At 37.8% G+C, this 15,589-nt stretch overlaps 1 protein-coding gene across 1 annotated transcript in view; it reads left to right on the plus strand.

Annotated features, from left to right (window-relative positions):
* The window catches only part of slc23a2 (solute carrier family 23 member 2), a 28,584-nt gene extending 13,473 nt beyond the window's left edge, over nucleotides 1-15,111 (plus strand). Inside the window, exons 4-15 of the mRNA XM_079467922.1 lie at nucleotides 289-405; nucleotides 1,176-1,333; nucleotides 5,201-5,289; nucleotides 5,369-5,436; nucleotides 7,093-7,274; nucleotides 7,382-7,502; nucleotides 8,990-9,146; nucleotides 9,526-9,673; nucleotides 9,795-9,900; nucleotides 10,493-10,760; nucleotides 11,033-11,128; nucleotides 11,787-15,111. Coding sequence (XP_079324048.1) covers nucleotides 289-405; nucleotides 1,176-1,333; nucleotides 5,201-5,289; nucleotides 5,369-5,436; nucleotides 7,093-7,274; nucleotides 7,382-7,502; nucleotides 8,990-9,146; nucleotides 9,526-9,673; nucleotides 9,795-9,900; nucleotides 10,493-10,760; nucleotides 11,033-11,128; nucleotides 11,787-12,040 — 1,764 coding nt within the window. The 3' untranslated portion in view covers nucleotides 12,041-15,111. The remainder of the gene's footprint in view (nucleotides 1-288; nucleotides 406-1,175; nucleotides 1,334-5,200; nucleotides 5,290-5,368; nucleotides 5,437-7,092; nucleotides 7,275-7,381; nucleotides 7,503-8,989; nucleotides 9,147-9,525; nucleotides 9,674-9,794; nucleotides 9,901-10,492; nucleotides 10,761-11,032; nucleotides 11,129-11,786) is intronic.
* Nucleotides 15,112-15,589: the final 478 nt, after the last annotated feature.

Here is a 15,589-nt window from a genome sequence, read left to right on the forward strand (position 1 = left end):
TTGCAGTGTTTTTAAAAACCTGATTCAGATATAACTTTTTCAATTACAACAGTTGACATCAACATTAGGTCTTTGGCCATTTCTTCAAATTAGAACCACTTTTACCGTCCCAAGAACTTGGATTCATTAAGATGCACTGATTTGGTGTAATTCGAATCGACAGCAGTTTTGTTTGTGTTCGGGCTGATGCTGTTTATAGTGCATTACTCTCGGTGAACTTCTCTGGAGTCCAGATCGGTTACCATAGCAACCACCCGCAGCCTGACTCCTATGTTTCCTGTGCTCCAGTGCTCCATATTAGAGACTATGGATGGTGCAGACTGCGCGGATGCCAGGAGAATGGAAATGATATACACCATCGAGGACACGCCTCCCTGGTACCTATGTATCTTCCTGGGTTTACAGGTACTAGCGCACATATTCACACACATGGTGTATCATTTACCTCATGTGTAGAGTGATGTGTTCTGTACAGTTAATGTTTCATATTAACTTTGATTTGTATCAAACTTAACAGCAGTCACTTTATCAGTAAATAAGTATTTTTACTTTCAAGTACATTTTCTTTAGGGAAAAATATTTCACTACTTTTAATTAATAGTTGTGGTCGTTTTCTTAGATTTTCATTTTGAAGTACATTAAAATCAACTACTTTATATTAAGAAGTATTCTTACTTTTTACTTTTAATACAGTAATTAAGTTCATTTATTTTTTCAAAGTAAAAACATGTAACTATATATATATATATATATTAATGAGTAAACCATGTAATTTATTCTTTAAAATGTAGTGTGTAGTTTTATATTCCCAAAGTAAAACAATTCTCAGAAAGCACAGATACTTGAACAATCTACTTATGTATTTTAACTTTTTCGCAAGTACTATACAACGCTGTCAATTGCAGAACTGTTTAACAACCTAATTTTTCAACTTTTGCATAATTCTTCATATATATATAACTTTGTATTGCATGTCAAATACTTAATAATACTTCAGTTTGTTACTGATATTTGTATATTTAATCTGTATTTTTGCTCCCGTTGACCTGTACTAGCCCTGTTTAGGACTTAACAAAATGTATGACTTTACAGCAATGACTAAACGTTAGAAAACACATAGACATAAAGTATAATCGGGTAATTTTTTGTCTTTAACTTACCATTTCTCTCCTCAGCACTATCTTACCTGCTTCAGTGGAACTATTGCTGTGCCATTCCTGTTGGCTGAAGCCATGTGTGTGGGATACGACCAGTGGGCCACCAGTCAGTTGATTGGCACCATTTTCTTCTGTGTGGGCATCACCACCCTGCTGCAAACCACTTTCGGGTGCCGGTGAGTGTGTCTGAAAGATATTTGGAAGAATGTTAGCTGTTTTGTGTTCATCGGAAGAAAGAAATGTACATAGGTTTGTAACAAGTAAATGATGACAGCATTTTCACTCTAGGGTGAAATATCCCTTTAAGCTTAGCAAACCAAAGTTATGGTAACCAAAGTTACCCAGTTTATGTCAGGTTTAATTATTGATAGGAAATATCCTTTTTAATTGTGATATTTGCCAGCGATTTTAAAAAATATCTGCCTTCCCCATTTAAGAAGATGGGACTGTGGACTTGCTATTAACTTCCATAAATGGACTTTGGTTTGATGGTTCAAATATCCATGTGAAGTCTCCGGGTTGGGTTTATATACTGTATATATTATACAGCATAGTTTTCTATAGTCAGGTAAGTGAGTAATACACAAGTCCATAATACTATTAAATGGGGAGATAGATTTTATATAAACATCACAGTATGTAGTTCAAATTCAAAACTTGTCTTTTTAGTCACTTATCACCACAACTTTAGAGTCCTGCTCAAATTCTTCATCTGCGTTTAGGGACATCTATGAATAAAGATAACATCTAGAACATTGTGCTTCCTCGACATCAGACAGACATCAGCTGAGAGTCTCGGTCGGTCACTCAATGGTCATCACGCTTCATTCGGAACAGTGTAGTGAATAAGAGATCTGAATGCTTCCTCGCAATAACAGAGCGTTAGAAACAGGTTGCGATTTACCCATATTGCATCACTCTTGCTCCTGGGATGGGTGGGCTAGTTGTAACATGGACGACATGTGCCAAGAACATCGTGACCTACAGACGGTGAATGCAAAGACGTTTCGGTGAATGAAAAAATTGAAAAGCAAGAGGTGTAAGTTATTGGGTCAGACAGAAATTGGCACAGATTTTTTCCCACATGACCGGGCATGTTTTATTAGGTTTGGCATGATCTTATGATTATAATCGCACTGTTAAGTCTGACAAAGTCTAGTTAGCAATTTGAAAGAAAAATGTATATGTAATATATTTGCTCGGAGTGGGCATGTTTTACGACTTTCAAAGCCTAGAAATTCACTGTAAGCCCAGTCCCAGGTGTCTTTTTAGTTTTTCCCCAAGTCTGGTTTCTCTTCCTCTATTTAACATGTTAAAATTTTTTTACAATATTTCTTACTTCTGTTCTTCCCCTCAAAGTAACGCAGTGAGCCAAATTGTCTGTTGATTTCATTCATTCAATTTTGTGATCAGGAAGGTCGTTCCTGCCATCAGGAGTTGATCTGTTGTCTTTTTTTGTTTCGCATCAGCCACAAAACGCGAGCTTGTAGCTCCATTTCTGTCCTCCCTTTTCACAGGCCACTTTCCTGATAGGAGTATCAGCCTTGTGTGTTCTCTCGTAAATCTTTTCCTCCGTCTCTTAACTCACCTAGACGAGCAGGGTTGACAGAGTTTATTTATTTCGTTTCTTGAGAAGAAAATGTGGAAGAGAAAATGAGAAGGGGATGTCATGCGGTGCGCGAGGTGCTTTTTGTTGGAACAAAATCAAGTTCTCGGTTGTTCATGTAACGGGAGCTCTTAAGTATATGGGTCATTTCAGTTTTACCTCTCTGGGAGTCTTTCTTACTGCTTTGGGCTGAGAGATCGCATGAGATTTGGTTCAAAGGGATTTAAAAGTTTGCCTCCTTTTGACGTGTTATAATCCCACTATTTCAACACAGTTTAATTGCCCAATAGGACAGTTCCCACGCCTTATGCATGCGGGGGTAGTCAAGAATATTAATAGAGGAAAGGTGGTCTGATGTTTCGTCGGGTAGGCATCATCTGTGTTTTGGGGATATACTGTATGATTATAGAAATACATAGCATATTTATACTTGCCTTTCTTTGCTATTATCAGAGAGACATCTGGCCAGAAATACATGGCATATCCAGATTTTATGCCTAGTCAAATGCAAGATATCACAAACATTGTGGTCTTTGCAAGCTGACGCTACCGTAACAGGATCAAAAGTTTTCCATTTAAAATAAATAAGATTTCTGGTGTGTACTTTCATTATTCATCACAGTGTTTAGAACTATCATTACACTAAATTCTTTAGATGTTTTCAAACCATTAGTACATTCTGACATAAAGGGGGCCAGCTGATGGTCTGTGTGATCAGTCCTGTCTTTTTGTGGGTTAGCCACATCATTTGAGTTGATTTAAATAAAGGTTCAAGTAAATTTGATAACGCAAATGAGTATACGAGACTCTTAGAAAATAACATGTGCGCCAGTGTCTTACTCTTATCTGTAGACCTTGGGTTCGGGTCTAAACTCTGTATTGTAAGCACCATTTAAAGAATTGAGGAGTTTTTCCAAAGTCCTGTAATTCCAAGTTTTGACTGATGTTTTGCCTCTGTATCAGTGCACTGGATGTTTTAAATAGATTACTGAATTTGGTATATTTTGGTTAAGTATCCCTTTAAATGGGATAGTTTCACGCAAACACAAAAATGTATTCATCATTTAGTCACCCTCATGTTAATCCAAACCCTCATGACCGACTCTAACATTGGCTCCCATTGACTTCCAGTATAAACAAAAACTGAGACATTTTTCCCAAAAGCTTCCTTTGTGTTTTATTCTTATATGTTGAAAGAAGAATAAGTGATGACACCATTTTTATTGATGACAAAACATTTGTCCTGGTCTGTTTTAGATCTGGCACTTTTTTATGACCAGTCTGCCTCCAGCATCATGTGATGCAGGCTGAATCATATGATCTCTGTTCTGACGTCACTCGCTCAAGGCACATGTTGTCTCCAGGGAAACGTGAGAGAAAGAAAGGAAATGAAGATTAGAATGGAAAGAACAGGATGATTGCTGCCATCAGTCTTGTGTGCCAAGTCACTTTTTTTAAACAATGCGTGCGTGTGCATGTGTGTGTGTGTGTGTGTGTGTGGTCTGTCTACCTGTGTGTATGAACCGGTATGTTTGCTCTTCTCGTGTTCCATAAATTACAATCCCATTGACAAGAGTCATGGCCCTCTTACTCCCTGGATACTTTGCATCAAGTGTTCTTGAGAATAGATGAAGGAGAATAGAAAATTAGGGTATATTTGAAAATCAGAGGCCTTTTTGTTTTTATGTAAATGGTTTCTTTTCACGCACAAGGACTTTAAAGGCTGTGTCAATGACAGTGTGTTTTAAGTTTTGTATGTGTTGGTGTGGAGACATCTAGTGACCAAAAGCATGTATGACTGGCTGTTCGAGTTTATGAATCATTACTTAATGGGAGGGAAAGTTCACTCAAAAATACTGTCATGTGTGACTTTTTTTCTTCTGCGAAAAACTAAAGAAAATGTTTTGAAGAATTTAACTGAACAACAGTGATACCCATTCATTTGCATGGTTTTTGTGTCCATAAATAGAAGCGAATGCGAACCACCATTGGTCGGTTACCAACATTCTTCAAAAATATCTTGTGTAGAGACGAAATTCAAACAGGTTTGAAAGTAAATTATCATTTCATTTTTGTTAAACTTTCTCTTAAAATGAGTTTGCAGTCCAAACTTATTTTTTATTATCAAATAATGAGTTGTCATATACATTGTAGTGTGATACGTTTTTTTTTATTCTTTCACATCATTCTATTATTCACATGATTTTTGCAAATCCCTTCAATCTAAAACGAACTGTTTCAAACGCACGTTTGTTCAAAGATTTGACATCATTGGGATTTATTGGTGTTAAGGGGAATTGAAAGGTTTGACCTCATAATTGAGTTAAGAGCTCGGCTCACAGGAAGTTAATGACTGTTGCCTTATCCACAGAGTGATGCCTCCAAGGTACGTGTGTTGTTGTTTATCATCTAATGCATTTATGTGTTATGCCTCCAGACTTCCGCTGTTCCAAGCTAGCGCTTTCGCATTTCTTGCCCCGGCGAGGGCCATCCTGTCACTGGACAAATGGAAGTGTAATTCAACAGGTACAGGTTGCACGCAGAAGAAATCTCCTTCACCTGCTGTATTGAAACCTGTAATTTGATTGTCATGTGCTCTTTACAGCTGTTCCTGTATTAAATGGCACAGTGCTGCTGCACACAGAAGACATCTGGTATCCTAGGATACGAGAGGTGAGTTATAACCGAAAGAAATGAGAACACAGACTGAGAGGTGGAAAATGGAAATAAGGGTGTGAGGAACGATAACATTGGATCAAGAAAAAATGACATGAGATGGAAAATTACACGTAAGCCCCTAAAATATTTGTGTGCATTTTAATGTGTAAGGAAGGGCTGCACAATTGCTTGGCCTTCCCATCCAAATCGTGATTTAAATCGATGTGGCTATCGCGACTGTTAAATCGTAAAAGCTGAGATTGTTTTATTCACACCTTGTTCGTAAAGTATGCCTCTTGATATGTGGGAAATACTGCTCCATCTGAAAGCACTGTGCGTTGGAGTCTGTTAAAACTTGCATTTAAAAAAGCAAACATCATCATTATAAATATACTTTATTACCATGAAAATGCATGAGGCTTGCAGAACAGTGATAGGAAGACAGCATTTCCTGGTTATATGTGTGGTACTTCTACTGAGCATTGGCGTTTCTGTGCGAGAGCCCCCTCTGGCTTTCGGATGCAGCTTCATTTATCAGTATTTCGCTGAAAAAATGCGCAAAACTGATAAAACATCGCAGCCAACCGCCAAATTGCATGCGATAATTTTTATTTATTTATTAATCGTGCTAGACTATCTTTAAATAAAATAACACAAATATAATCTATTCATATATGGATTATCTTATATATTTTCTTTTAGTGCTGCATGAGGTTAGTAGTCCTGCCCCTTGAGGTAGCATTAATGTTAGCACACACAAAACCTGACACTGTGCAGCGTCATCCACACAAAACAACGAAAGTAGGTCCACACAGCTGACGTGCTCTTGCTCTTTTACACAAAACTTTCCACAGTGCCACTTCCTGTCGAGCCTGATGTCATTCTACAATAGGTCAATATACAAATTAATTACTTAAAATGCAGATGTGCGGGAAGAGCGCTTAAAGAGGGGCAACACACTCTTCTGCCGCGGCTCATGGTTCACAAATAGACACACGGCACTGAAAAAGAGAGCGAGCAGTCGCGACGCGAATGACTCTTCACTCGCAGGCAATCACCATGAGAGGGCAAGCTTCCGACCCGAGCACTTTGGGGGGAAGGAGAAAATGACCCGCAATTTCCGAGCAGTCACATCACAACGGTGCAGTTTTTACGATTAGAAAATCACATTTCACCACATCGCAAATGTAATTAATCGTTCAGCCCTACTTTGCATTGGATAGCAAAAACTCCAAATACTTTGTTACGAGCCCTTAAGGAAGCAAACCTCATTAAACATTGTGTTTGTGAACCTTTTTCTTTTAAAGGAAGTAGTCTTAACAGATATCGATTATTTATCCCGTCTGAAACCATAGCAGGCATGAAGTCAAAGCAGATTAAACCAAATTAGATTAAATGGAGCATGAAACTGTCTGGAGGTCTTTCGTCAAATACGGCGTATAACCTTAATCTCCATTTAACCTTTCATGTGTTTTCTTTCGTATTGCATGTCCCTTTGTTTTGTTTGCAAATCTGCGGAACACAATTTGCTCTGATCTGTCTTGCGTGTGTTTGTTGATGTCTTTGCTGTAGTTGTCCTTCAGGCAATGACAGGATGCTGACAGAACTTGCAGTAGTGTCTACACATTTAGCATTTTCTCAAAGTTTCTTTGTCTTTCTCTCTTTATGTAGATCCAGGGTGCTATCATAGTCGCCTCTCTAATCGAGGTGTTCATAGGGGCCTTGGGTTTGCCGGGTATCCTGTTGAGGTATATTGGGCCGCTCACCATCACACCCACTGTCACTCTGATCGGTCTCTCTGGCTTCCAGGCGGCTGGAGAGAGGGCTGGCAAACACTGGGGCATCGCCATGCTGTAAGTATAGCACACACATGCACGCATACACCTGTTTACTGCGATAACTGAGATCTCTGGCTTCACACCGTTCATGCCACCTGAACCTGCTGTCCTCTTTTGAACAGAACTATATTCCTGGTCCTGCTGTTCTCCCAGTACGCTCGAAACATCCAGTTGCCGCTCCCCATCTACAAATCCAAGAAGGGCTGGACCTCGTATCGCCTGCAGCTGTTTAAGATGTTTCCTGTGAGTGTCTCGAGAGTAGTTCAAGACCGGTCTGATTGTTGTGGATGTTGTAGTTCAGAAAGGAATCATATAAATAGTTTACTCACAAATGAAACTAGTGTCACGATATTCTAACCCTCATCTTTTTTTCAAAACCAAATGCTGTTTTTTTTCTGTGTGGCGCAACATTGCTTTTGAATCTTTATGCATACTACAACAGTTCATTGCGATCATGGCTGTCAAATTCCAAAAGACGGCATCAAACTTGCATGAATGTAGACCGCAGGAAGTCTCTTGAAGCCATGCAGATGCATTGTTCGAGTCATTCATCACATTCTTCCTTTCCACCAAAGCTCATGTTTTGCTGGCTTTCGCATCCAGATTTAAAAAGTGGTAAACCAAAAACAACCAATGCTTTTGTAGCTGACATTGTATGGCAATACCTTACTACAAAGCACCATTGGAAGCGCATCAACATTTTCATGAAAGTAATTAAAGCTAGATTTCAGTACCGCTATGAAAACGTCATTTCTTTTTCTAAAATGAGTCATAATTCAGGTTTTATTTTATTAAGGTATTACGCTGATCGTCAGCAGTCTGGTGTCTCTAGCCTCCGGTAACATTAGATTTAGGCACTTTCAGAGCCTTGGCACCTGGCTGCTCATGATTCACTGGGATAAAGGATTTGATGATCGCTGTTATGAACATGCTGTTTCACCGATGAGATGATTTTGGCCTGGGTTGTTAAGTGTAGGCACAGATTGTACAAATGAATTAAAATGCCTAGTTTAATCTTGACTATTAAGAGACATCAGTCTGCATGTGCTGTTGTCGTCATGTATACTTAAGGAATCTTGTTATCAGGATAACATACATTTTTATTTTAATCGTAAAATATCCTTTTCTAGATAAGCAAGAATCCTTGGAAGGAACCAGAACCAGGAAATTACTTATACGAAGCATACATATGCAAATGTTATAGGGATTAGATTTTTATTTATAAATCACAAGTTAACCACTGCTCAAGGATGCGTGAAAAACATTTAGTGTATGACCACTATAAGGGTCGCAATGCAAAAGAGAAAAGAAACGAAACACAAATAAGAGACAATATCCTGAGAGTCCGGATATAAGCCAAACCAAAAGATTACACTTTTTATATAACATTTAAGGTTTTTAATTAAATGTAACTTTAGATTCTGTTAAAACCAATAGGAAAGAAATTGGTAGAGTATACCACAGTTTTGTTCCTGCAATTGACTGGCACTTTAGTCTGGACATACAAATTGAACATCTAGCAGATATTTCTTTTTTATTAAGGTCTGAGAGTTGTTGAGGAGCCAGTAATGTGAAATCTGTTTATCAGCCGATATAGATTATTGGCCGATATCAGTGCATCTCTACTATCTAGTAATTTGTTCTTCAAAATAATCACTTTTAAGTATCCAATGCAAGGAGGGATGCAGATACAGAACAAATCCGAATTTAGTTTTTTCTCTCACCCTTAGATCATCATGGCAATTATTGTGTCCTGGGTTCTGTGCTTCATCTTCACGGTGACCGATGTGTTTCCTCCTGAGAAAGACAAGTATGGATTCTATGCCCGCACAGACGCCCGACAGGGAATCTTGGCAGCTGCGCCCTGGTTCAAGATCCCCTACCCCTGTGAGTGTCTACCACAGCTTTCCTGTAGCTTAACCTGTTGAACGTGGTGCTAGCAACATCATGTCCTGCTTCCAATATACATGCTCATTCTAAAAACGTGCATATTCACTGTAAGTGGCTTTTAGTCAAAATAAATGTCCGCCAAATGCATAGACATATACGTGTGTGTATATATATATATACATTTTAATGTAAATGTCTATGTGAAGTTCTGGTTTTAATCCGGGTTTGTGCTGAAATGTTTCTACAATAAGACATTTTATGACAGTGTGGCATTTTTAACTTTGTTATAAATGCCAGACTCTTAAGATTTCGTATGCGAAGTTTGTATTTTGTGTGCTTAAGCTGATGACGTTACCCATTATGCTTTGTGTTTTAGTCCAATGGGGGCTCCCCACAGTGACCGCAGCAGGAGTGATTGGAATGCTGAGCGCTGTGGTCGCCAGCATCATTGAATCTATTGGAGATTATTATGCCTGTGCCCGTCTCTCTTGTGCCCCTCCGCCACCTGTACATGCCATTAACAGGTATAACATACAGACACATATGCATTATCAGTAAATAATGATATAGTAAACTCATGCATCACAAGAATTGAATATTATGACTGTCCGTGTGTTTTTTAAAAACAAAATGTATCTCTTTCAGGGGGATTTTTATGGAAGGCCTTTCCTGTGTTCTAGATGGTGTCTTTGGGACGGGGAACGGTTCGACGTCATCTAGTCCAAACATCGGCGTTATGGGTATCACAAAGGTACAGTGCTTTCCTATAATGTCCAATGCTGCCTTTCCTTTTTTTGTGTAGCCTTTTAACTCGCAACAAAATCAACAAAAAGCATAGCAATGCCCATCTTTGGTCAGATTCCAAACTGGTTTCATCATCATAATGATGTTGGTGTTAAAGCCACAAATACCAGCACGTGTCCCTCAGTGACTGCACTGGAACAATAACACCCCAATGGCCCTTAATACTGAAAAGAACAGCTGTGAGGTGTCCGGCGAGCTTTATTAAAGATAGAAATGAGTTCTGACTGGCTGTGTGCTCCCACAAGGCCATGCCCGCAGGAGCTACTTATTTCAAATGCCATTATTGCACAATAATGATCCCACTTCGGTTTGGTGATGATTTTGTGCTTTTAGTATTTTTTACATGGAATTTTTTTTCAATTGCCATCAAGTCCCTGATTTATTTATATCGTCCCATTTATGGTGCTATATTGCACTTAATATTAAAAGGAAGATAAGATGGCTTGTAAACATGCATTTAAAAAAGTGCATAAAGAGATTCAAAACCAGACTGTTTTCTGATTGGTTTGTTTCGTTCCTCTCTGTGTTCCTGTTGGCAGGTGGGCAGCAGGCGAGTCATTCAGTATGGTGCGGTTATAATGCTTCTGCTGGGAATGGTTGGTAAATTCAGCGCTCTGTTCGCATCTTTGCCGGACCCGATTCTGGGTGCGCTGTTCTGCACGCTCTTCGGCATGATCACCGCCGTTGGACTTTCTAACCTGCAGTTTGTGGACCTCAACTCTTCACGCAACCTCTTTGTCCTCGGCTTCTCCATCTTCTTTGGCCTTGTCCTGCCCAGCTATCTCAAAGAGAACCCTCTAGTCACTGGTAGATGCATACACGTGCACACCTACACTGTGTCTACCCCAGACGCGACTGGCGAGACACGACACACGGCTCTATCTAATGGGATTGTCGTGCCACGCCAGATCCAGTGTGGACAACATTTTTTATTATAATAATAAATGTGTTCTTTTTGTCGCATCACGCCGCGTTCGGTGTAGACACTGTGTAACACTACACAGATGAAATGTATGATGTTTGCATTAATCCAGCCATGAGGGACCAATGACGAACCTATAGTGCTCTTTTTCTTCTAGGTATAGTGCAGCTTGATCAGGTTCTGAATGTTCTTCTTACAACTGCAATGTTTGTTGGAGGTTCTGTGGCATTCGTGCTGGACAACACTATTCCTGGTAGGTTTAAATCTCACTATATGCATATAATGTATTTTCCTCCTCAAAAATCAGGAGATACAGTGTTTTTTATAACAATATTTATTAACTGCTGGAAATAGGTCCGAGGTCTGTTATGATGGAGTCGTGGACAGTCAGGATATAAATTGCTCAATGCATATTACATTTTTGTGTAAATAAATAGTTTTGTGTTCATGTTTTTGTAAAAACAAAAGACATCAAGTTTTAAAGAATTTGGCAGACTGCAGTATAAAAATAGTAAAAACAAAAAAATATTAATTGCAAAATACAGTATTCAACAAATTAAAGGTACACGATAAATGAATCTAAGTTAATTGTAATTATTTAATTACATTTATCTATGTGAAGAAACGACTATTTGTGTGCTGAAATTCATGTAATTATAGAGTAAATGAAATAATCTTGATATTAAACGTGTTTATAGTTTCGTTATAATTTTTGGAGAGATTAAGAAAGGGTGGAGAGATTAAGAAAGGGTGCATTGTAAAAGAAATATTAATGTAATTATTAAATGTATTTTTGCCTGTGTGTGCTACAGATCAGAAATGTCTGGATTAAATAACAACAAAAACATTGCAGTATAACATTGGGGTATTCACTCCCACTTTACCTCAAACCCTCTAATGTCCTATTTCAGGCTCTCCGGAAGAAAGAGGGATCCGTAAGATGAATCGTGGAAAAAGCGCATCTAAACAGGACGGAATGGACTCATACGACCTCCCGTTCGGTATGGACTTCCTGCGTCGCCATCGCATTTTTCAGTACCTACCAATAAGCCCCACTTTTGCTGGCTACCAATGGAGTGTTCTCACGCACAGCTGCCATGGGCAAAGCAGCAGGAGAAAGGACGACATTCCAACAAAACAAGAACTGGGAGAAAGTGGGGTATAGTTTTGAGCCACCTGTAGTGTTCAGTTGGAAGAGATGGTCATAGCAAGGCTTCATTTCAACCCAGTCAGTGTAACGCTTTATTAAACAGACGACTAAGGTTTATCCTGCTTTAATTTATACATCTGAAACTCTTCTTGGTCAACTATAAAGTACTTTATCTATACAGCAAAGTACTTTAAAATGTATAAAATGCATTCTAGTTTAAATGGCCTTTTTTATGGCTCCTAAAAAAGGTGATGGTAGTTGTCTCCATGAAAACTTGAATGGATGCAATGTAGATCGCACCTCTATCTTTCTTCTATGTGGAAAAACAAGAAGAACTTATAGATGAAATCCTATAATATCTACTGAATTTCAAATATCAGTATTCCTTTTTTAGCAGACCCGCACAGCATCTCGTAGATAATATGATGTGTTCGTGCGAACGCGAGTCTTGCACCTCCGCGCTCACAAACCCGTTGGCATTTTTTTAATGCATGTCAAGTTTACCTAGCAATGCAAGGTTAGTGTGTTTTATTGTAAATGCACTGCTTGATAAAGCAAGAATATACGCACAAAATTGTAGTCAAACCTCCTTTGCTTGTTCCTAGTTTAACTTCCAGTGTCCTTCTGTCTTCATGTCTGTCCAAAAATCTATTTAGTCATACATTACTGACTATATTAAATTCATAAGATTATGCCTTAAACATAGAGAACGATTCTGTTTTAACCTGTAAAATATTTAACTTTGCATAATAGAGTAAATGGCCATAGTTCTGCCTGTTATTAGTGTTGCTGTGTTGATAGATAGCTAATGTTTACTTTTTTTGTACTGGGGTTAGAAAAAAGTCGGCCAGTAATATTGCTGTTTTTCACATCCTTGAGATTGTTATTGCAAAGGTTTTAGGGGTGGACAGAATGTTGAATGCAGACAGCTATGCAGTAGTTTAAATGATACACAGAAAGAATGTTAATTCGTGGACAAGAAAGAAATGCAAGACTCAGGCAGCCCTATTGGTAGAAGAAATGTTTTTCGTTTTGTCCGGATCTATCAATAGAAACACTATTCTGTACGACAGGTTTCTTGTGTGTCGTTTTTTGTTGGTTGAACTTAATCAATCCTCACTGTTGTTGTGAATGTGGTTAATGTAAATTAACCCTTGCACATGTGGCCATTTTAGTGACTCTCTCAAACTGTACAAATCCTATTATATTGAATTATCACACAACTGTTCATTAATCTCTTTGTTGTTACCTCACATTGCTAGTAGAATTCTAAATGTTTGGTTCACAGAAACATTGAAACATTTTGTCATCCTTATGAAGACATCTTTTCGAAGAACAGTGTTAAGATGTTTACACATGCAGATTCAACATAAGATTTGTTAGGGGCTATGATGTCATAGGTCACTTAAAAACAGACTGATGCTGATGGTTTATATCTGCATGGCGTCCTTACACTGCATCCACTTCAATGCATTTTCTTTCCTATTTATTTATTTATTTATATTCTGTATAAGTCCGCTATCTTTTCTGTATCATTTTCTGCTACCAGCAAAGGTAAAATGTTTCGGAATGATATGGAAGATGTGCCTAGATGAGATTTGTTTTGGGGCACATAGAAATGGCCATTTCATATTAATACTGATTTACATTTATTGTAACTGGTGCTTCTTCAGTAGGTCATTCCAACTTGAACATGATTATACGTTTTTTTTTCTCTAAAACTTACTTGTGAAACGGCTTTTTGTTGTTACGAGTTTTTTTGGTTGCTTATTTTTGTTTCTGATGTCTGTAATTATGCAAGGACCATTTCACTTTGTAACACAATGTTCAAACTGTTGCTTTGTTTTTTGCCTTATTTACACATTTTTTAAAACTTTAGTTTTCCGTTCATTACTGGAAGCTGCAGTGTTTTTAAGGTGAAATGAGAACATTTAAGTGGCAGTATTTGGGACCTGTGATGGAAAATCACTTATGGTAGTGGACACTAGAAACAGAGTGCTGTTTGCTGTATTTGAGTAACTCGCTCGGAACTATCGTTATCAAAACATACATTTGATACTGCAAGCATTACAGCTCAAAGGTAGTCAGAAATCTGTGGCTATAGCACTTTTTCTTAAATTACTAACATGAATCCTATGAAACAATAAAACAATCAGCACGCCAAAGTGGTAATAATGATTGTCTAGGAGTTGTTTATCCAAAGTTAATGCAACAATGTCGCCTCTATACCCCTTCATTTACATCTATAGCTTTCACAGTGGTGTCATTGTCGTCTTTTTATCCTTTTATTTCTTGTTATTAAATGCGGAATGGTTCAAAATTGTGGACTTCCTTATAAAGACCTCTCACATCCTGTGACAATGTTTAAATACACAGCAAGCACTTAAACACTGCTTCGCTGATGCTTGTGTTCTGAAATAAAAAAAACAAGATAATTTGATGCGTCTCAGCGTAAACTGGGGTTAAAGTTTAAAGGTTGTGATGGGTCTTAATAACGTGGTTGCATAGAGTGAGAAATATAAAACCCTTCAGTTATTTTGAGGGGAACGTATCTGAGAATGATCAGAAAAAAACTATTTGAAGTGTACCATATCTATGTTTTATTCTTGTTTATTTATACATGGTTTTGTGTTTATACAGACAAAAAGATGTTTGTAAAAATCCATGCATATAATCTTAATCAAGCTGCCAAGTGCACCATTTTGTCATGTTTTTATTTAAAATAAATTCTTTGTTTCCTTTTTTAAATCTGTAGTTCAGTGAAATAGTTTTGTTAGCTTGAACTTTTCATATTGTATTTTTCTAACATTACTTCCTGTTCATGTTAATAGTAGTACAAATTGAGAAAGAGGTAAAATACATTGACTATTCTAAATACATGATATATATTGAACTTAGTACAGAATGTGATATATTCTTGGACCAGCCATTGCAGATCCTGTTAGTAGCAAAAGCAGAAGTTTTGTTCCTTGTTGTAAAAAAATATTTAATAAGATGTTTCTGAACAAATCATATTGTCTCTTGTGTTCTTGTCTATGCGTGTGAGTTGTTTTAAATGTATAAGTCCATTATAATTTCTCAAATGAGTTTCTCAAAGCGCATGTTTTATTTCTTATAGAGTTATTTCTTATTCAAATATGTATTGGCCTTCCTAACTTAGTTGAGAATAATGTTGTATGATGTTTCCAGCATCTGTCAAACTCATTTGGGAACCCATACTTTCGCAGCTCCTCGCAGCTTAGGTTGACCGTGACGTCCGATTTAACGCGATTAATCGCTGCTGTGTCTCGATTACCAGACGATTCAGGAAAGCAGCCGGAATGAGCAGATGTTGAAAACCCCAGGTTAAAATAATGCAGGATAACCGTTTGTGTTCCCAAAATTAAAATGGTAAATCGTCCATGTATATGAAGTGTATTTAGATAAACCAACAGTAGTTGCTTTGACGCATATCGTGCAGTAAGAAATAATGACACATCATGTACCTAATATAGAAAAGTGAAATAATGACACATCATGTACCTAATATAGAAAAGTGAAATAATGACACATCATGTACCTAAT

The sequence above is a fragment of the Barbatula barbatula genome, assembly GCF_947034865.1.
Source record: "Barbatula barbatula genome assembly, chromosome: 11".
NCBI classification, from domain to species: Eukaryota; Metazoa; Chordata; class Actinopteri; order Cypriniformes; family Nemacheilidae; genus Barbatula; species Barbatula barbatula.